Raw genomic sequence first — 23,520 nt, forward strand, 5'->3', positions numbered from 1 at the left:
TCAAACTCTGAAAATGTCACAACAAAATCCCAACTATTTTGGATGTTACGATTTTTATATCAATAACGGGTCTGGGAAGAGGCCTCGATTGTCGGGTGTGCTAATACATTGCCGTGGAAATAATTTTGGCCCCCTTCTCAAATTCTTATATTTTGCATAGATTCCCTACATTAATGTTTAAGACCATCAAACAAACAATATCAGACAAATGTAACCCAAGTGAACTTAAATGATCATTTCATTAATTGAGGGGAAAAAAATATTCAAAGTTACCTGGCCCTGTGTGAAAAAGTAATTACCCCTCTTGTTAAGTCATTAATTATTTCTGGTTAATCAAATTTTTTGGTGAATTTTCACTCATCACACCCAAGCCTGATTACCTCCAAACATGTTCAATCAAGAAATCACTTAAACAGAATCTGTCCTGACAAAATCAAGTTGGACAAAAAGTTCTCAAAAAGCTGGCACGGTCCAAAGAAATTCCAGAACAGTCGAGAAATACATTAATTGACAGCTATAAGTCTGGAAAGGTTACAAAAGCCATTTCTACAGGTTTAGGATTCCAGTGAAGCGTAGGGAGAGACATTATCCTCACATGGAGAAAACATGGAACAGTGGTGAACCTTCCCAGGAGTGGCCAGCCTTCAAAGATTACCCCAAAAGAACAGCAATGATTTATCTAGGAGGCCACAAAGGAACTCAGGACATCTTGTAAAAAACTGCAGGCCTCCCTTTCCTCAATTAAGGTCAGTGTTCGTGACACAACAATAGGGAAGAGATTGGGGGAAAATTGCATCCAAAAAAAATAAAAATATCTGAACGATTCCAAAGACTTTTGGGAGAATATTATATGGACTGACGAGATGAAAGTTGAGCTTTTTGGAAGGTGTGTGTTTTGTTACATCTGGCGTAAATGTACCACAGCATTTCAGAAACAGAATGGTAAAAAAGAAAGGTAGTGTGGTAGTGGTCAAACATGGTGGTGGTAGTGTGATGGTCGAGGGCTGCGTTGCTCCTTCAAGACCTGGACAACTTGCTGTGATCGATGGAACCATGAATTCTGCTCTTTAACAGAAAATCCTGAAGGAGAAGTGTCAGCCATCAGTTTGTGACCTCAAGCTAAAGCGCACTTGAGTTCTGTAGCAGCATAATGATCCAAAACACACCAGCAAGTCCATTTCTGAATGGCTTAAAAAAACAAAATGAAGTCTTTGGAGTGGCCTAGTCAAAGTCCAGACTTCAATCCGATTGAAATGCCTTAAAAAGGCCGTTCATGCTTGAAAAGCCTCATTTCTTGCTGAATTCAAACAATTCTGCAAGGAAGAGTGGGCCAAAACATCTCCACAGAGGTGTGAAAGACTCATTGCCAGTGATAGAAAACACTTGATTTCAGTTGTTGCTGCTGAGGATGGCCCAACCACTTATTAGGTTTAGGGGTCCATTACTTTTTTACACAGGGACAGGTAACTTTTAATAGTTGTTTTCCTTATTAAATGAAATCATTTAAAAACATCTTTTTAAATTCGCTTGGGTTATATTTGTCATACATTTACATTTGTTTGATAATCTTAAAGTGGGGAAACTATGCAAAGATTTACAGTAAGAATTTGAGAAGGGAGCCAATATTTTTCACGCCACTGTATAGATACATTTTTAACATCAGACATTCCATATATTGGAATGAAAGTACACCTTTTTCACAACCCCTAGGTATTGTTGAACATATTTACATTGTGAAAGATTTTTTTTTCCCCATTTTCCTTTTACCCATGTATAATGCGCTCTGTCGACTTTTGACAATTTCTGTGTGGAAAAAAAAGAGGATTATACACGAGAAATTACAGTAAATGTATTGAATATAAACAAAGCCATCACATTTACCAAAGTTACTCAATACTTTGTTGATGCACCTTTGGCAGCAATTATAGCCTTAATTCTTTGCAAATATGAGGCCACAGGTTTAGCATGCCTATCTCTGGGCAGTCAAGCCCATTCTTCTTTGCAGCACCTCTCAAATTCTGGCAAGTTGGATGGGGAGCGTTGGTGCACAGCTATTTTTAGATCTCTCCAGAGACGGTCAGTCAGATTCAGATCTGGGGCCTCATTTATCAAGCGTGCGTACGACCAGAAGTGTGTATAAAGCATGCCACCGTGCGTACGAGTATTTCCACGCAAAATATGGGACTTATGCCAGGGGACGTGTGTAAATCTAAACCAAGCTCTGACCATGCATACACACAAAACATGGTAGAACAGTGAAACTACAACCCCAATTCCAATGAAGTTGGGACGTTGTGTTAAACATAAATAAAAACAGAATACAATGATTTGCAAATCATGTTCAACCTATATTTAATTGAATACACTACAAAGACAAGATATTTAATGTTCAAACCGCTAAACTTGATTGTTTTTAGCAAATAATCATGAACTTAGAATTTTATGGCTCCAACATGTTCCAAAACAGCTGGGACAGGGTCATGTTTACCACTGTGGTACATCACCTTTTCTTTTAACAACATTTGGGAACTGAGGACACTAATTGTTGAAGTTTTGTAGGTAGAATTCTTTCCCATTCTTGCTTGATGTACAGCTTCAGCTGTTCAACAGTCCGGGGTCTCCGTTGTCGTATTTTACGCTTCATAAGGCGCCACACATTTTCAATGGGAAACAGGTCTGGACTGCAGGCAGGCCAGTCTCGTACCCACACTCTCCTAAAAAGTCACACTGTTGTTACACGTGCAGAATGTGGTTTAGCATTGTCTTGCTGAAATAAGCAGGGCCGTTCATGAAAAAGCCGCTGCTTGGATGGCAGCATATGTTTCTCCAAAACCTGTATGTACCTTTCAGCATTAAAGGTGCCTTCGGAGACGTGTAAGTTACCCATGCCATTGGCACTAACACAGCCCCATACCATCACAGATTCTGGCTTTTGAACTTTGCGTCCATAAAAGTCTGGATGGTTCTTTTCTCTTTGGCCCGGAAGACACAACGTTCACAATTTCCAAAAACAATTTGAAATGTGGACTCGTCAGACCACAGAACACTTTCCCACTTTGCATCTGTCCATCTTAGATGAGCTCGGGCCCAGAGAAGCCGGCGTCGTTTCTGGGTGTTGTTGATGAATGGCTTTTGCTTTGCATAGTAGAGTTTCAAGTTGCACTTACGGATGGAGCGCTGAACTGTATTTACTGGTATTGGTTTTCTGAAGTGTTCCTGAGCCCATGTGGTGATATCCTTTACACATTGATGTCGGTTTTTGATGCAGTGCTGGCTGAGGGATGGAAGGTCACAGGCATTTAATGTTGGTTTTCACAGACATTTAATGTTGGTTTTCTCCAGATTCTTTGAACCTTTTGATGATGATATGGACCGTAGATGATGAAATCCCTAAATTCCTTGCAATTGTACGTTGAGGAACATTGTCCTTAAACCGTTCGATGTTTTTCTCACGCACTTGTCCACAAAGAGGTGAACCTCGCCCCACCTTTGCTTGTGAATGATTGAGCAATTCAGGGAAGCTTCTTTTATAGCCAGTCATGGCACCCACCTGTTCCCAATTATCACCTGTGGAATGTTTCAAACAGATGAGCATTCCTCAACTTTCTCAGTCTTTTTTTGCCACCTCTCCCAGCTTTTTTGGAACGTGTTGCAGCCATAAAATTCTAAGTTAACGATTATTTGCTAAAAACAATAAAGTTTATCAGTATGAACATTAAATATCTTGTCTTTGTGGTGTATTCAATTAAATATAGGTTGAACATGACTTGCAAATCATTGTATTCTGTTCTGACCAAGATGGCGCCTACCAGTGTGGTCGCCTCGGTAACGCGCTCTCTAGTATTGTCTTTGTTTTTGTGTTTTTCGTCCGTCTTTGGAGACCTTACACGACTCACTTACACAAGGGGAGACCTGCTAACCATCAAGGAGGCTACTACGGACGTTCTGTCACCAACTTTCGAAAATCCGCTCAGTTTTTTCCCCGAGTTACTAACCGGAGCGGCGTCCGCGGTTTTCGGCGCATGGAGGCGGAAGCGGCGCCACAGAGGGAAACGAGCCGGCATTCAGGTAAAACTCCGCATGAGAGGACACAGATTGGCGTTCCCATCGATCCACCTCGCGAATGTACGCTCCCTACCCAAACAAATGGACGAGCTTCATCTTCTGTTAAAGACCAGTAAAGACTTCGGACGTTCCGCGGCCATGTGCTTCACAGAGACCTGGCTTTGCGACGCTGTACCCGATGGCGCCGTCATGCTTCCCGGCTTCAACATTCATCGAGCGGACCGCGACATGGAATCATCGGGGAAAACAAAGGGCGGCGGTATATGCTTCCATATCAATGAAAAATGGTGTACGGACGTCACGGTGCTCAGCACACACTCCAGCCCGCATTTGGAGTCGCTGTTTTTAACTGTAAACCATTCTACTCGCCACGTGAGTTTGCATCGTTGATACTGGCTGGAGTCAATATTACGCCTCAAGCTAACACGAACGCCGCATTGCTAACGCTCGCCGAAAAAGTCAACGAAATTGAAAAAAAACACCCGGACTCACCCCTCATTATTCTCGGGGACTTTAACAAAGCTAAACTCAACCACGAACTCCCTAAATACAATCAGCACATCGACTGTCCTACCAGGGAAAATAATACTTTAGACCACTGCTACACTACGGTAAAAAACGCATACCGTGCTATACCTCGTGCAGCCCTGGGTTCGTCTGATCACTGCTTAATTCACTTAATACCGACGTACAGGCAAGAACTTAAATGTGCGAATCCTACAGTGAAAACAGTCAAAAAGTGGACCAATGAAGCCAAGATGGAACTTCAAAGCTGTTTCAACTGCACAGACTGGAGTGTCTTTGAAAATTCAGCTGGCAACCTGGATGAATATACGGACACTGTCACATCCTATATCAGTTTCTGTGAAGAGGTTTGTGTACCAACAAAATCATTTCGGACATTCAACAACAACAAGCCGTGGTTCACTGCTAAACTTAAGCAGCTTCGCCAAGCTAAGGAAGATGCATATCAGAGCGGGGACAGGGCCCTGTATATTCGAGCTAGAAAGCAGCTTACTAAAGAAATTAACATTGCAAAGAGGATCTATGCAGCAAAGTTAGAAAAACAGTTTAGCGCGAACGACCCTAAATCAGTCTGGCATGCATTCCAATCGCTGACTAATTACAAGCGACGATCCCCCCAAGCTGAGAACAATAGCACACTAGCCAACGATTTGAATACCTTCCACTGCAGATTTGAAAAGGACAGTTTCACACCACACACCCACCCGGCCGCACCCGCGACCACAACCACACCTCTGACTTCTGCGTTAACCATCCATGAACAGGATGTGAGACGCATCTTCAAACAACAGAAGATTAACAAAGCGGCAGGCCCGGACCATGTGTCCGCATCCTGCCTCAAAGTCTGCGCGTACCAGCTCGCTCCAGTCTTCACTCAGATCTTCAACAGATCTTTGGAAATATGCGAAGTTCCATCCTGTTTCAAATGCTCCACCATCATTCCAGTCCCCAAGAAACCTGCACTCTCTGGTCTGAATGACTACAGGCCTGTCGCTTTGACATCTGTGGTCGTGAAGTCCTTTGAACGTCTCGTGCTGGACCACCTCAAGAGTGTCACAGGTCCCCTGCTGGACCCCCTGCAGTTTGCCTACCAAGCGAACAGGTCTGCGGATGATGCAGTCAACATGGGACTGCACTCCCCGTGCCTGCGTGGCTTTTCTCCGGGCACTCCGGGCATGGTAGGTTAATTGACGACTCTAAATTGCCCATAGGTGTGCATGAAACGCCCTTCGTTTTCCCCGATGATTCCATGTCGCGGTCCGCTCGATGAATGTTGAAGCCGGGAAGCGTGACGGCGCCATCGGGTACAGCGTCGCAAAGCCAGGTCTCCGTGAAGCGCATGGCCGCGGAACGTCCGAAGTCTTTACTGGTCTTTAACAGAAGATGAAGCTCGTCCATTTTGTTGGGTAGGGAGCGTACATTCGCGAGGTGGATCGACGGGAACGCCAATCTGTGTCCTCTCTTGCGGAGTTTCACCTGAATGCCGGCTCGTTTTCCTCTGTGGCGCCGCTTCCGCATCCATGCGCCGAAAACCGCGGACGCCGCTCCGGTGAGTAACTCGGGGAGAAAACTGAGCGGATTTTCGAAAGTTGGTGACAGAAAGTCCGGAGTAGCCTCCTTGATGGTTAGCAGGTCTCCCCTTGTGTAAGTGAGTCGTGTAAGGTCTCCAAAGACGGACGAAAAACACAAAAACAAAGACAATACTAGAGAGCGCGTTACCGAGGCGGCCACACTGGTAGGCGCCATCTTGAATAATCCCAACTTCCCAACTTCATCCCAACTTCATTGGAATTGGAGTTGTACAAATAGAACACACTAAACTAAGAGGGTCACCAAAGTCATCAGAGTGCACATACAGATCCTGTCGTTACTGGGACTTGTGGCCACGGGGAGATTTTAACAGGAGATAAGAGACGTGCCATTTTGCAATCGACACAAAGCCGAATCATGCTAATGATGCAATTATTTCCCTGGCCGCAATTTACATTCTGTTGCCATATACAGACAAGTCTCCCAAACATATTGCAGCTATACATTGCACCCACATTCATATTGAAGAACAAATTCAAATTCAATATTCAATATTTTAATTAAGCGGCACGGTGTATGACTGGTTAGAGCTTCTGTCTCACAGTTCTGAGGACCCGGGTTCAATCCCCCGCCACACCTGTGTGGAGTTTGCATGTTCTCCCCGTGCCTGCGTGGCTTTTCTCCGGGCACTCCGGGCATGGTAGGTTAATTGACGACTCTAAATTGCCCATAGGTGTGCATGTGAGTGCAAATGGTTGTTTGTTTGTATGTGCCCTGCGATTGGCTGGCAACCAGTTCAGGGTGTACCCCGCTTCCTGCCCGATGATAGCTGGGATAGGCTCCACCACGCCCGCCACCCAAGTGAGGAGAAGCGGCTCAGAAAATGGATGGATGGATGGATATTTTAATTAACAGCAACCCCCACATATATTCTTTCGATTGCTGGTGACACGCATTAATTGTTCCAAATAGAAAAAAAAAAAAAAAAAAAAAAGACTTTCTTCTGTAACCCAAAAAGTTAAATTACAGCTCGGTTACATTCACACTTCTCTGAACAGTGCCTCAATCAGTGTCGGTATCACAGAGATAATAATTTTTTCCGCCCTCTTTTTAGGAGACGAAAGTCATTCTTAAAGAGATTGTTACTACCTTACAGCGATTTCAAAAGTACAGATGTTCAGTACTTCAGTAAAAGTACTGGTAAACTGGTGAAAGTAAAATTACTGAAGCCACTCCCATACCTAAGTGAAAAAGTACCTTATATTGACAGCTGTGTGTCATTCCAAATGATGTTCAATCAACTGAATTTACCACAGGTGGACTCCATTCAAGTTTTTGAAGCTTCTCAAAGGTGATCAGTGGAAATCAGATGCACCTGAGCTTAAGTTCAAGTGTCATAGCAAAGGGTGTGAATACTTATGGACCTATTATGTTTTAATGTTTCAATTTTTTTTTTTATAGATTTGCACAAATGTTTAAAAATGTGTTTTTACTTTGTCAATATGGGATATTTTATGTCGATTTTTTCAAAGAAAACTGGACTCAAATCAGCTTTAGAATAAGTCTGTAACAGCAAAATGAGGAAAACGTGAAGGGGCGTGAATACTTTCTGGTGGCACTGTAGATGTACTATTGAAATACCCAACATAAATTGTGAAAAATAAAAAAGGTAGGTTTCAAACACATTTGCCCACTCCCAAACATTACAGGGGGAAAACTGAAATTAGTCGAAAATATGCAAATTATGGTTTTGTTTTGAAATAATGTTAATGATCAAACAAGCACGGAAGGTACTGCATTCACCATTAAACATTGTTACTGCCAACAACTTCAAAAGTTCTTTTAGGTCAAGGCTTGGATGACGATTTATTGGCTTTTAGTGTCAGCTTAGGTTAAACTGTCTTGCTCGTGTTCCTCCATCGCGACTACAAACACAGACAGGTGATCATCTTTACCACAGTTGATGTAATCCGACCATAGAACGCTCAAATAAAAAAAATACCAAACAATCACAGTCTTCCTGAATATTAGATGAACATATGCACCATTTTGGACTCGCTGACATGGAGGATAAAAAAAAAGAAAAAAATTGTTAAAAATAGGGAAAAAAACTTTCTTTTCTGCAGTACACCGTCACTTCTCTCGAATTGACGACTTTCTTACAAATAAATCAGCTGCACAAAACAGCACTTTCAAAATACATCCAATAATAATCAGCGATCATGCTCCAATTTCGCTCTACCTCAAACTTGAATCAAACTTGATACCACAGCCACTTCCTCCAGCTCTTCCGAGGGGATCCCGAGGCTTTCCCAGGCCAGCTGAGAGACGCAGTTTCTATAGCATATCCTGGGTTATCCCCAGGGTCGTGCCCGGAACACCTCACCAGGGAGGCGTCCTGGAGGCATACTAAACAGATGCCCGAGCCACCTCATCTGGCTCCTCTCAATGCGGAGGAGCATCGGCTCTACGCTGAGCCCCTTCCGGAAGATCAAGCTTCTCACTCTATCTCTAAGGGAGAGCCAGGACACACTGAGGAGGAAACTCATTTTGGCCGCTTGTATCCGGGATCTTGTTCTTTCGGTCACGACCCACAGCTCGTGACCACAGGTGATGGTAGGAACATAGATCGCCCGTTGAATAGAGAGCTTCACCTTTTGGCTTAGCTCCTTCTTCTCCACAACAGACCGATACAAAGTCCGCATCACTGCAGACGCTCCACCGATCCGCCTGTCGATATGCCTTTCCACTCTTCCCTTACTTGTGAACAAGACCCCAAGATATTTGAACTCCTCCACTTGGGGAAGGATCTCATCCCCGACCTCGAGAGGTCCACTCCAGCACTCCACCCTTTCCGACTGAGGACCATGGTCTCAGATTTGGAGGTGCTTATTTTCATCCCAGCCGCTTCACACTCGGCTGAAAGCTGCCCCAGTGAGTGTTGGAGTACTGAGGCCACCAAACTGGACCGCCTCTACGCCTCGGTTGCGCCTAGAAATTCTGTCCATAAAAGTTATGAAAAGACAGTGACGGTGACAAAGGGCAGCTTTGGCGGAGTCCAAGCCTCACCGGAAACGAGTCCGACTTACTGCCGGCATTGCGGACCAACCTCTGACACCGGTCGTATAAGGACCAAACAGTCCGTATCAGGGGGTTCGGTACCCCATACTCCTGAAGCACCGCCCACAGGACTCCCCGAGGGACACAGTCGAACGCCTTCTCCAATTCCACAAAACACGTAGACTGGTTGGGCGAACTCCCATGCACCCTCGAGGACCCTGCCGAGGGTAAAGAGCTGGTCCACTGTTCCACGGCCAGGACGAAAACCGCAATCTGAGATTCGACTTCCCGATGGACCCTCCTCTCCTGCACCCCTGAATAGACCTTACAAGGGAGGCTGAGGAGTGTGATCCCCCTGTAGTTGGAACACACCCTCCTGTGCCCCTTCTTAAAAAGGGGGACCAGAACCCCAGTCTGGGAATCCAGAGGCACTGTCCCTGATGTCCACGCGATGTTGCAGAGGGGTGTCATCCAGAGCCTTTAGGAACTCCGGCCGAATCTCATCCACCCCCGGGGCCTTGCCACCGAGGAGCTTTTTAACCACCTCGGTGACCTCAACCCCAGACATAGGAGAGCCTGCCTCAGAGACCCCAGACTCCGCTTCCTCATGGGAATGCATGTCGGTGGAATTGAGTAAGTATTCTCCCCACCGACTCCCAAGGTCTCAAGTCGAGGTTAGCAGCGCCCCATCCCCACTATACACACTGTTGATGGGGCATTGCTCCCCCCTCCTGAGATGCCGGATGGTGGACCAGAATTTTAAGCCGTCCGGAAGTTGTTCTCCATGGCCTCACCATGTCCGGGTTTTTGCCTCAGCGACCACCAAAGCTGCATTCCGCTTGGCCAGCCGGTACCCATCATCTGCCTCAGGGGTACCACAGGCCATAAAAGGCCCGATAGGACTCCTTCTTCAGCTTGACGGCGTCCCTCACCGCTGGTTTCCACCAACGCGTTTCAACTACCTTACGGCCACAGCTGCGGTCTGCTGCCTAGAGGCACGAAACATGGTGCACTCGGACTCAATGTCCCCTGCCTCCCCCGAGACATGGGTGAAGTCCTGCCAGAGGTGGGATTTGAAACTCCTTCTGACAGGGGATTCTGCCAGATGTTACCAGCAGACCCTAACAATACGTTTGGGCTTCCCAGGTCAGGTGGTGAGCCTATGGGAAGGGGACACACACGTTACCCTTTCGGGCTGTGCCCAACCAGGCCACATGGCCACCAGGCGCTCGCTTCGAGCCCCACCTCCAGGCCGAGCTCCAGAGGGGGGTGTGCAAAAAGATAGAGAGTCCTCTAGCAATTAGAGCAGTTTAAAATGACTAATAGAACAATAGTCCGGTGTAACGACCATTGTGCAAAGGGCGCAGAGACTTTAGGAAATGTGTGCAGTTTAAAGTGACTAGTAGTGCGATAACCTGGGACAATGTCGATTGTGCAAATGTTGCAGATGCTACTCAGCCACATGAGTGGCCAGTATTGGGCAACAACTATAAAATCATTGGAGAAAAACGTAAATATAAGCAGCAACCCGAATTAAATGTACACGTTCATGTGGAGTGGCTGTTGGAATCTGACACTGGTCATGTGTAGACGCCATGAGATGTAACTTGTCCATGTGCCCGTGTTTGTGTGTGCCAGTGGGCGAGAGAGACTGGCACACTGCACTGGCTGCTTATTGAAACACTGGTTGATATGTTTTCGTTTTTACCGCCATAAGATGTAACTTAATGTTAACTTTAGCTTGATACCTGTGGCTGCTAGCAAAACGATCTCCTATCTGAACATAAAAGTGTTTTTAAACAGTGACTCATTAGGACACCACTGTAAAACTTACTTTAGAATGACGTTGTAGATTGGTTCTGGGGCAAATCATCATCTTCTATGGCGATTATTCTTCTTTTCTTCATAAATGTGGATTACAACTCTTTGTGCTACATCGCGCCAACTACTGTACAGGAGGGACTTGACATTCAAAAGGCGTCAATGACTTCAAAATGCAAACAGCTCCTGTCGAGGTGCAGTGCCGTGATATGTCAGTCATCTGGGGGGGCACTTGGGGGGGTCCAATCAGATTTCAGGTTAGCGATAAACAGTTTTTCTAACTTTATTACATAGTTTATCTTTGCAATGTAAATTTCTTTCGTCAGCTGGTTTCTAGCGTGATTATACAGGGCCCTATCCTCACTTCGATATGCGTCCTCTTTAGCCTGGCGAAGTTGCTTAAGTTTAGCAGTGAACCACGGCTTGTTGTTATTGAACGTGCGAAATGACTTTGTTGGTACACACACCTCTTCACAGAAACAGATATAAGATGTAACAGTGTCCATATATTCATCCATGCTGCCAGCTGAAATTTTAAAGACACTGTCTGTGCAGTCTAGACACCTTTGAAGTTCTATCTTTGCTTCGTTGGTCCACTTTTTCACTGTTTTCACCGTAGGCTTTGCACATTTAAGTTATTACCTGTATGTTGGTATTAAGTGAATTAAGCTGTGATCAGGCGAGCCCAGAGCTGCACGAGGTATGGCACGGTATGCGTTATTTAGCGTAGTATAGCATCCATCGATTTTCTGAGCCGCTTCTCCTCACTTGGGTCGCGGGAGTGCTGTAGCCTATCTCAGCTGTCATCGGGCAGGAGGCGGGGTACACCCTGAACTGGTTGCCAGCCAATCGCAGGGCACATACAAACTAACAACCATTCGCACTCACAGTCACACCTATGGGCAATTTAGAGTCTCAAATTTATGCATGTTTTTGGGATGTGGGAGGAAACCGGAGTGCCCGGAGAAAACCCACGCAGGCACGGTGAGAACATGCAAACTCCACACAGTCGGGGCCGGCGATTGAACCCGAGTCTTCAGAACTGTGAGGCTGACGCTCTAACCAGTCGCCCACCGTGCCGCCCCGTAGTATAGCAGTGGTCTAAACTGTTATTTTCTCTGGTAGGACAGTCGATGTGCTGCTTGTATTTAGGGAGTTCGTGGTTCAGTCTAGCTTTGTTAAAGTCCTCAAGAATAATGAGCAGTGAGTCTGGGTGTTTTTTTTCAATTTTGTTTACTTGTTCAGTGAGCGTTAGCAGTGCGGCATTCCTTTCAAGCTTGAGGAGGAATGTAAACACCGGCGAGAATGAAAGATAAGAACACACGAGGTGAATAGAATGGCTTACAGTTAAAAAACAGCGACTCGAAATCCGGGCTGCAGTGTGTTCTGAGCTCCGTGACGTCAGTACACCATTTGTCATTTATATAGAAGCATATCCCGCCGCCTTTTGTTTTCCCCGATAACTCCATGACGCAGCCCGGTGAAGATGGAAGCCCGGAAGCATTACAGCGCCATCGGGGACACCCTCAGAAAGCCATGTCTCCGTAAAGCACAGGGTGCGGTCTTTACTGGTCTTTGTCAGAGGATGAAGCTGGTCCATTTTTTTGGGTAGGGACGCTAGATTCGCGAGGTGGATCGACGGGAACGCCAACCTGTATCCTCTCTTGCGGAACTTAACTTGGATGGCGGCGCGCTTCCCCCTTCGTTGCCTTCGTCTCCATGCACCATAAACCAACAGCCGTCCCCCCCCGGTGAGGAACTCGGGGACAAAACTGAGTGGAAAGTTGGTGAAAGAACGTCGACTCCCAGATGTTTAGCAAGTCTTCCCTTGTGTAAGTGAGTTGCATAATGTCTCCAAAGACAAACGAAAAACACAAAAACACAAACAATACTAGAGAGCACGTAACCGAGGCGTCCACACGGCTAAGCGCCATCTTGTCTTATCATCTTTCTTGATTGAATGAACAGGTTTGGAGTCAATCAGGCCTGGGTGTGATCAGTGAAAATTAACCAAAGGTTATGATTAGCCACAATTAATTCACGATTTAACAAGGGCGGTATTTACTTTTTCACACAGGGCCAGGTAACTTTGAATATTTTTTTTTTCCTTCATAAATTAAATCACCATTTAAAAACAGCATTTTAAGTTCACTTTGGTTGTGTTTGTCTGATATTTACATTTGTTTGATGAGCTTCAACATTAAAGAGGGTGGGCTGGGGGCCTATGCAAAAATGTATGAATTTGAGAAGGGGGTCAATACTTTTTCACGGCACTGTATTCATTTCTTGGCTCTCTCCACTTTCAAATCATTACTGTCCTAAATAAAATTCTAAGTGAAACAAGTCTTATATGATGCACCTTGACTTAAATGTTTCATATTTCATATCCATATTGAGTTGCATTTGATTCCTAGACGGCATCACAAATGGCTTTATTCTGTGAAATCCTTTAGACTTACATTTCCAGTAGATGTCGCTCCCTTGTTATTCTCTCTACTCATCCGTCCTGATTGCTAAAGTTCAATAGTCTATTATTAATATCTTTTCAACTATAAGTGAATGAGCTCAGCTCCTGTTTAATCATGTGAATTCATTCACAAAGTTCACTCTATAAGCGTGTTTTTGGTAAACAGCCAGAAGCTTCACAATGCATTTCCGGCTAGCTGTTTAGTAGTAGCATGGGATTTTCTGCTGTCTGCTGGGGGCTAACTAATTGTTACTACCAGCAGGTGATGATAACTTACTTTCTTGAAAAAACTGTATGCCCATGCTTCACGTTCCTTTCCTCACACTACTTTTAGTCAGCGCTGGATGCTACTCAGGTAGCATCAGGCAGGTACTAGTGCAAGCAATGTCGCAGGGAAAACATGGACTGGAATATCAGTAATAAGGACGTTCTCCGATAAAGTGGAACGGATATGATAACAAGGGCTCCCACACAATGAATTGAAGGGAAACCCATAGATTTATGATCACATTTAAGTGAATCATGACGTCCATCCTTCACGTTCTTTTCCTCGCTCTGCTTCAAATCAACCCTTTGAACTACCTACCCAGGTACACGCTAGTAGAGGCACATACCAGTGCAAGTAAGGTTGCAGGTAAAATATGGAGTAGATTTACAGTAATAAGGACATTTTCTTGGACTTCTGTGCTCATCACGGATTGTCCATAACGAACACCATGTTCAAACATAAGGGTGTCCATATGTGCACTTGGCACCAGGACACCCAAGGTCGCAGTTCGATGATCGACTTTGTGGTCGTGTCATCGGACTTATGGCCGCATGTCTTGGACACTCGGGTGAAGAGAGGGGCGGAGCTGTCAACTGATCACCACCTGGTGGTGAGTTGGCTCCGATGGTGGGGGAAGATGCAGGTCCGACCTGGCAGGCCCAAACGTATGCTGTTAACGTCTGGCAGAATCCCCTGTCAGAAGGAGTTTCAACTCCCACCTCCGGCAGAACTTCATCCACGTCTCAGGGGAGGTAGGAGAGATTGAGGCCGAGTGGACCATGTTCCGCACCTCCATTGCTGAAGCGGCCGGCCGGAGCTGTGGCTGTAAGGTGGTCGGTGCCTGTCGTGGCGGAAATCCCCAAACCCCTTGGTGGACACCAATGGTGAGGGATGCCGTCAAGCTGAAGAAGGCATCCTATCGGGCCTTTTTGGCCTGTGGTACTCCTGAGGCAGCAGATGGGTACCAGCTGGCCAAGCGGTATGCAGCTTTAGTGGTTGCTGAAGCAAAAACTCAGGCATGGGAGGAGTTCGTTGAGGGCATGGAGTAAGATTTCCGGACGGCTTCGAGGAAATTCTGGTCCACTATCCGGCGTCTCAGGAGGGGAAAGCAGTGCACCACCAACAATGTGTATAGTGGGGATGGGACGCCGCTGACCTCGACTCGGAACGTTGTGAGTCTGTGGGGAGAATACTTCGAAGACCTCCTCAACTCCACCGACACGCCTTCCCATGAGGAAGCAGAGTGTGGGTTCTCTGAGGCGGGCTTTCCTATCTCTGAGTTTGAGGTCACTGAGGTGGTTAAAAAGCTCCTTGGTGGCAAGGCCCTGGGGGTGGATGAGATTCGCCCGGAGTTCCTAAAGGCTCTGGATGTTGTGGGGCTGTCCTGGTTGAGACGCCTCTGCAACATCGCGTGGACAGTGCCTCTGGATTGGCAGGCTGGGGTGGTGGTCCCCCTTTTTAAGAAGGGGGACCGGAGGGTGTGTTCCAACTACACGGGGATCACACTCCTCAGCCTCCCTGGTAAGATCTATTCATGGGTGCTGGAGAGGAGGATCCGTCTGGAAGTCGAATCTCAGATTCAGGAGGAGCATTTTGGTTTTCGTCCTGGCCGTGGAAGAGTGGACCAGCTCTACACCCTCTGCAGGGTCCTCGAGGGTGCATCGAAGTTCGTCCAACAAGTCTACATGAGTTTTGTGGACTTAGCGAAGGCGTTCGACCGTGTCCCTCGGGGAGTCCTGTGGGGGGTGCTTCGAGAGTATGGGGTACCGAACCCCCTGATACGGGCTGTTCGGTCCCTGTACGACCGGTGTCAGAGCTTGGTCCGCATTGCCGGCAGTAAGTCGTTTCCGGTGAGGGTTGGAATCCACCAAGGATGCCCTTTGTCACCGATTCTGTTCAGAACTTTTATGGACAGAATATCTAGACGCAGCCAAGGCGTAGAGGGGGTCCGGTTTGATGGCCTCAGAATTGCATCTCTGCTTTTTGCAGATGATGTGGTTCTGTTCGTTTCATCAAGCCGTGATCTCCAATTCTCACTGGACCGGTTTGCAGCCGAGTATGAAGCGTCTGGGATGAGAAACAGCAAATCTGAGACCACGGTCCTCAGTCGAAAAAGACTGGCATGCCCTCTCTGAGATCCTGCCCCTAGTGGAGGAGTTCAAGTATCTTGGGGTCTTGTTCACGAGTGAGGGAAGAATGGAATGGGGGATCGACAGGCGGATGCAGCGTCTGCAATGATGGGGACTTTGTATTGGTCCGTTGTGGTAAAGTAAGCCGAAAAGCGAAGCTCTCAATTTACCGGTCGATCTCAGATACAAGATCCCAGATACAAGCGGCCGAAATGAGTTTCCTCCACATGGTGTCCGGGCTCTCCCTTAGAGATAGGGTGAGAAGCTTGGTCATCCGAGAGGGGCTCAGAGTAGAGCCGCTGCTCCTCCACATTGGGAGGAGCCGGATGAGGTGGCTGGGGCATCTGATTAGGATGCCTCCTGGATGCCTCCCCGGTAAGGTGTTCCGGGCACGTACCACCGGAAGGAGACTCCGGGGACGACCCAGGACACGCTGGAGAGACTATGTCTCTCCGCTGGCCATGGAACGCCTCGGGATCCCCCTGGGAGAGCTGGAGGAAGTGGCTGGGGAGAGGGACGTCCCTGCTAAAGCTACTGCCCCCGCGACCCGACCTCAGATAAGCGGTAGAAAATGGATGGATGGATGGAGGACATTCTCTATATGAACAAGTGGAACAAATCGGATAATGACACACTAGAAGGGCTCTCTACCTTACACTATGAAGTGAAGGGAAACATAGATTTGTGATCATATTTAAGAGAATAATTATGTGATTTTTTTAAAAAATAATTTCCTGGCCACTTTGTATCGAATTTTTTGGTTGGTTTTGTTTAAAAGAATCATTTTGAGTAGCTTAAGAACATTTTCAAGGGTCTGAAGCCCCCCTAAAATAGCCCTAACAATACCACTGCACTAAACAATACGAGCCCATGACTGCCGTGCCATCTGGTGAGTCTGTGTCGCTCATGGTGTGTGTAAACATTTCTCATGTATAATGTGCATGCATGTATAATACGCACCCCCAAAGTTGACCTAAAAATTCTGAAAAACCCTTCTACCTATGTGTAATGCATTTTTGCAATGCATGATTTTGCTTCTACCTATATGATCAAAACATGAAGTATTATCAGTATTTTGTTAGTTTTTTGAAAGAATTATTCTGAAGCACATTATTCTGAAGTATTTGAACACGATACTTTCTTTTTATTTACTTGCTCTTTTTTTTTAAATTCATAGTCTGACTTTTATATAGTATATGAGAAAACCCACAGTTGTGCTCATATGTTTGGTTACCCAGGCAGAATGTGTAAGATATGTACAATTCTTTCAAGAAAACATGAAACACAAAAACACATAATAATGTGCACTATTGACTTTTGACAAAAAAAAAAAATTGGGGGGTGAATGCATTATACAGGAGAAATTACAGTACATACAAATACATATTTTGATATCAAAGACTGTTCATAAATGTTTTTTTTAATTTTTTTTATAGAAGGCAGCCACTTATTTAAATGTTCGAGGTGTTACTAAAACAAAAAGTATTTGGGTTAAAGTAACTGTTCTGCTTGACGTTTCTCTTCACAAAACGCTCGTTTTCTCCACTTTTTGGAGAAACGGCTGTATTTTGTGAAATCAACCTTCAGTATGTTCTACTGCTGATTACTAAAGAACGTAAAAAGGTAGAATCAAACTTTTTTCCTGGTGAAAGATGAGAGTTCTTTGTTTTTTATATAAATATATATGTATATATATATATATATATATGTGTGTGTATATATATATATATATATATATATATATACACACACATATACACATATATATATATATATATATATATATATATATATATATATATATATACATGTGTATATATATATATATATACATATACATGTGTGTGTGTATATATATATACACATACACACAAACAAACAACCATTCGCATTCACACCTTTGGGCAATTTAGGGTCATCAACCTACCACGCATGTTTTTGGGATGTCCGAGGAAACCGGAGTACCCGGAGAAAACCCACGCGCACGGCGAGAACAAGCAAACTCCACACAGGAGGGGCCGGGATTTGAAGCTCGCTCCTCAGAACTGTGAGGCAGATGTGCTAACCAGTTGTTCACCGTGCCGCCATAAAGAACATTTGGTATTATAAATATTATATTAGTGTCAGCTAGCTAGGGTCTTACCCGAACAGCGGAAAGCAGCGAGTTTGGGGACGGTCCAGTTTGTGCTAGTAGCCACTAGCATGACTATGACCACGCATTTCCCACAGTTCATTGTGTCATGTAAATTTGAATTACTGCAGTAATAAAGACGTTCATGTTTGTTGTTAATGTCTGTTTATGTTACCACTAGTTCGTTGAATGTGTGCCTTTTTTAACTGTCAGATTTATAGTTGATTTATGGTGATATGTCATTATCAAACTGTTGACTGTAAGTTGTAGGTAATATAGTGATCTCCCAGTCAATCCAACTGGATAGTCAGCAAAGCCCTACTACTTTCGGCCTATTTTCTTCGACGACAAAAGAAAATGTACTTTTGGGCCGTTTTTGGCGGAAACATTTTGGCTGCCAAAATTTCGGTCCATCACTCGTTCATAATTTCGAGTTTTGTGGGGTATTGCATGCACAAATGTTTTTGTTTAGTTTTTAACTTGTTTACTATTTCTCATTTGCAAAAAAGTACATCAGGTCGTGTTTTTTCCCCCCAAAATAAAATATTTCAGTGATTCTGTATTTGTGCTAAAAATGTTCATACTGTTTTATCCCTATGATTAGCCTCGGTTTAACGTCTTCCATACTGTATCAGTTGTCTTTTGGAACCCCAACTGACCAGCTCCTTCAAGTTATACTGTACCTCGGAATATCTTGTAGGACCTGATTTAGAAATGACAACTGTTCTCTTTCTTTTCAGGAATTTCAGGAGAAAAGGTAGAGATTGACCCTGTCACCAATCAGAAGGCAAGCACTAAGTTCTGGATTCGGCAGAAACCCATTTCTATCGATTCGGATCATCTATGTGCCTGTGACCTTGTCGAAGAAAGAAGCCCTAGTAAGTGAAATAAATAGTAGTAGCTCAATCTGCAATATATACAGGATTTTTATAAACCAACCACACTAATGTCTTTGTAAGTTGAAAAATATGAATGACAGACCTACTCACTCTAGTTCTAAAAGTGAGCCCTGGATAGGAAGCTCTTTTCAGATGCTCCCAGCTCATGAACAATTGTGCCTTAACTGTTCAGGCTATAAAAGCAGCTCGACTGGCAAATTGAGAGCTTTGCCTTTTGGCTCAGCTCTCTCATCACCACTACTGTCCCTGACCTCCACGAAATGTTGAAGAGACGTGTCAACCAAGACAGTCCCTCAACATCAATAGCTTTGAGGTATTCTGACCGTTTGTTTTTAAAAATATTTATTTCGGGCCATCAAAATAAACCAATGCCTGTTTGTGAATAGTTTTCGCCAGTTACTCCGACTTCTTTCTACATTAAAAAACACAGTTGCATGCAGTGCATTGTACACAATGGAGAGTCACTTGGCAATAAAAGGTTACTGGTAATGTGGTAACGCTGATACAATTACAGTTGTGCAAATTATGCCAGAGTCCTCTAGCAATTTAATGGCAAGAGAAAATAAGCTGTTGGAATCTCTGTTTGTTTTAGTTTGCAATGGTCGATAGCGCCTACCTGAGGGAAGGAGCTGGAAGATGTGGTCACCAGGATGTGGAGGGTCCAAGAAGATTTTGCATTTTGCTTGATGAAGAGCTTCAGCTTTTCAACAGTCCGGGGTCTCGTTGTCGTATTTTACGCTTCGTAATGCGCCACACATTTTCAATGGGAAACAGGTCTGGCCTGCAGGCAGGCCAGTCTAGTACTTACACTCTTTTATTACGAAGCCACGCTGTTGTAACGTGCAGAATTTGGTTTGGCATTGTCTTGCTGAAATAAGTAGGGGCGTCTATGAAAAAGACGTTGCTTGGATGGCAACATATGTTTCTCCAAAACCTGTATGTACCTTTCAGCATTAATGGTCCCTTCACAGATGTGTAAGTTACCCTTACCATCACAGATGCTGACTTTTGAACTTTGCGTCCATAACAGTCCGGATGGTTCTTTTCCTCTTTTGCCGGAGGACACGACGTCCACAATTTCTAAAAACAGTTTGAAATGTGGACTCATCAGACCACAGAACACTTTTCCACTTTGCTTCAGTCCATCTTAGATGAGCTTGGGCCCAGAGAAGCCGGCGGCGTTTCTGGGTGTTGTTGATAAATGGTTTTGCTTTGCATAGTAGAGTTTCAAGTTGCACTTACGGATGTAGCGCCAAACTGTATTTACTGACATTGTTTTTCTGAAGTGTTCCTGAGCCCATCTGGTGACATCCTTTACTCGTTGATGTCGGTTTTTGATGCAGTGCTGAGGGATCGAAGGTCAATGGCATTCAATGTTGGTTTTCGGCCTTTCGCTTACATGCAGTCATTTCTCCAGAATCTCTGAACCCTTTGGTGATATTATGGACCATAGACGATGAAATCCCTAAATTCCTTGCAATTATACGTTGAGGAACATTGTCCTTAAACTGTTTTACTCTTTTCTCACGCACTTGTTCACAAAGAGGTGAACCTCGCCCCATCTTTTGCTTATGAATGACTGAGCAATTTAGGGAAGCTCCTTTTATACCCAATCATGGCACCCACCTGCTCCCAATTAGCCTGTTCATCTGTGGAATGTTCCAAACAGGTGTTTGATGAGCATTCCTCAACTTTCTCAGTCTTTTTTGTTTCCTGTCCCAACATGTTGCAGCCATAAAATTCTAAGTTAATGATTATTTGCTAAAAACAATAAAGTTTATCAGTTTGAACATTAAATATCTTGTCTTTGTAGTGTATTCAATTAAATATAGGTTGAACATAATTTGCAAATCATTGTATTCTATTTTTATTCATGTTTATCACAACATCTCAACTTCATTGGAATTGGGGTTGTATAATAATATTATTAAAGGTAATTTGAACATTTTTGTTATTTCAGAAGTGTTTATTCAACTCGTAGTCCTTCACATTAATCACAGTACCCAAGAAGTAGCTCTCAGTTTCACTTAGGTTGGTGATCCCTGATGTATATCATTATTACTAAAGCAAAATACATCATTAAAACTTTATCTTCCAGCATCCCCTCCCAAAACATTACAAACCTCTCCACTACAATATATCAGTTCTAACTTCTGATATGACAAAAGCATTCATTCATTCATTTTACGTACCGCTTCTCCTCACTAGGGTCGCGGGTGTGCTGGAGCCTATTCCAGTTATCTCTGGGCGAGAGGCGGGGTACACCCTGAACTGGTCGCCAGCCAATCGCAGGGCACATATAAACAAACAACCATTCACGTAAACACCTACGGGCAATTTAGAGTCTTCATTTAACTTACCATCCATGTTTTTACGATGTGGGAGGAAAACGGAGTACCCGGAGAACCCGGAGAAAACCCATGCAGGCACGCAGAGAACATGCAAACTCCACACAGGCCAGGCTGGATTTGATCCCGGGTCCTCAGAACTGTGAGGCAGATCTGCTAACAAGTCGTCCACACTGTGCTGCCTGACAAAAGCATAGAAACTTAAAATAATATACATCTTACTCTCCAAAGATGTGTACAGTGTATTATTTATCGACAAACTCCATAATCCTTTGCTCCTCTGAGTTGTGTTGGGTTGTCAGAGCTAGCCTGAAACTAGCAGTCACAACTAGCAAGTTGCTGCTCTAGAAGTGAAGCGAATACACCCTTTTCCTGGTCCAAACAAGCCAGCCCCCCTGTCCTCATAATGTCCAGTTTGAACATGAATTTTTAATCATTTCTGATATTCGACCATCTCGGTATCTGTGTGTACCCCAATGAATCCCATTGAGTTAGCTGCAGGACAATGCTCGGACGGGAAATTCAACCAATCAGAGAATGGGAAAAGGCAGTGTGCAGCGAGAGAGACCTTTGAGAGAGAGAAGGTTCAGCGAAGGTGGAGAGTGATAGTGAATATGACATCTGAATGGTTAAGAAAGACAGCCACTGTTCATAGTGCCTGTTTGTTGTAAGAAAGCAATGGGGATTCTGAAGGCCCAGGGCAGATTACATTGACATGGCAAAAAAGAGAAACTGAAATCTGATTGGACAAAAAAAATCTACAACAACTGGAAGCTGGACAGTGACGACACACTATGAAATGAAGACATATATCTGTTGGAAATAAGTTAATATAAATGATCATATATAATATCCATCCATCCATTTTATGAACCGCTTCTCCTCACTAGGGTCGCGGGCGTGCTGGAGCCTATCCCAGCTATCATCGGGCAGGAGGCGTGGCACACCCCGAACTGGTTGCCAGCCAATCGCAGGGCACATGCAAACAAACAACCATTCGCACTCAGTCACACCTACGGGCAATTTAGAGTCTCCAATTAGGAAACCGGAGTGCCCGGAGAAAACCCACGCAGGCACGGGGAGAAAATGCAAACTCCACACAGGCGGGGCCGGGGATTGAACCCCGTTCCTCAGAACTGTGAGGCTGACGCTCTAACCAGTCGCCCACCGTGCCGCTCATATATAATATTATATATTGTATTCTATTATCCCTCCATCCATTTTCTTTCCTGCTTATCCTCACTAGGGTCGCGGGCTGCTGGAGCATATCCCAGCTATCTTCGGCGGGAGGTGGGGTACACCCTGAACAGGTCGCCTGCCAATCACAGGGCACATAGAAGCAAACAACCATTCGCGCTCACATTCACACCTACGGCCAATTTAGAGTCTTCAATCAACCTACCACGAATGTTTTTGGGATGTGGGAGGAAACCGGAGTGCCCGGAGAAAACCCACCCAGGCACGGGGAGAAGATGCAAACTCCACCCAGGCGGAGCAGGGATTTGAACTTCTTTCCCCAGAACTGTGAGGCAGATGTGCTAACCATTCGTCCACCTTGCCGGCATATTCTATTATACATATAATAATAATTATTAATAATAATAATTAATAATGTATTAAATTGTAAATGTAAATGTCAGCACTAATAATGTTTAGGCCAGCAGAGAAGGCTTACAAGGCCTTTACTGTACACCACTGCAAAAACATGCTTCTTTGGTGTATTGAAGACTCTAAATTGTCTTTAGGTGTGGTTGTCTTCATGTATCCTGTGTTTGGGTGGTCATCCAGGGTGTACCCCGTCTTTTGGCCAAATTCAGCTGGGATAAACTCTAGCTCACCCATGACCTAGTGATGATAAGGGGTTTAGAAAATAAATGGATGATTTATTTATTTATTTTAAAATTAATTTTCACCATTGACCTAGATTTGTAATCTGATTGAGCTCAGTCTCTGTCATGACGTGCTCAATAATATCAAAATCTGCTCTACATCTAATAACACAAATGCAAAGACAAGACCCAAGTAATGTTGCCCTTGGTGAATGTAGCAGTGTTGCATAATCCTTTAGAAATTATATTTAATTCTGCCGGATGTATTGATAGAAGGACACTGAAGCATAATGTTACACAGTAATTGTATTTTAACAAGAAACCAACCAAACAATCTCCTGAAGCAATAATCAAATTGATTAGCTCACTTATCACCAAGTGTGATCACTTCTGAAGGTTGACATTTTAGTCAGCAATAACTTTTGATAAGCAATTGTTGCTGGCCATT

At 44.5% G+C, this 23,520-nt stretch overlaps 1 protein-coding gene across 11 annotated transcripts in view; it reads left to right on the forward strand.

Moving 5' to 3' along the window:
* The window catches only part of mapkap1 (MAPK associated protein 1), a 154,068-nt gene that overhangs the window by 125,661 nt on the left and 4,887 nt on the right, over positions 1–23,520 (forward strand). For all 11 annotated transcript variants that reach the window (XM_061697499.1, XM_061697500.1, XM_061697498.1 and 8 more), the window contains one exon: positions 18,737–18,874. In XM_061697499.1, the coding sequence (XP_061553483.1) occupies positions 18,737–18,874 (138 nt within the window). The remainder of the gene's footprint in view (positions 1–18,736; positions 18,875–23,520) is intronic.

Source organism: Phycodurus eques, chromosome 15, assembly GCF_024500275.1.
Source record: "Phycodurus eques isolate BA_2022a chromosome 15, UOR_Pequ_1.1, whole genome shotgun sequence".
In the NCBI taxonomy this organism is placed as follows: domain Eukaryota; kingdom Metazoa; phylum Chordata; class Actinopteri; order Syngnathiformes; family Syngnathidae; genus Phycodurus; species Phycodurus eques.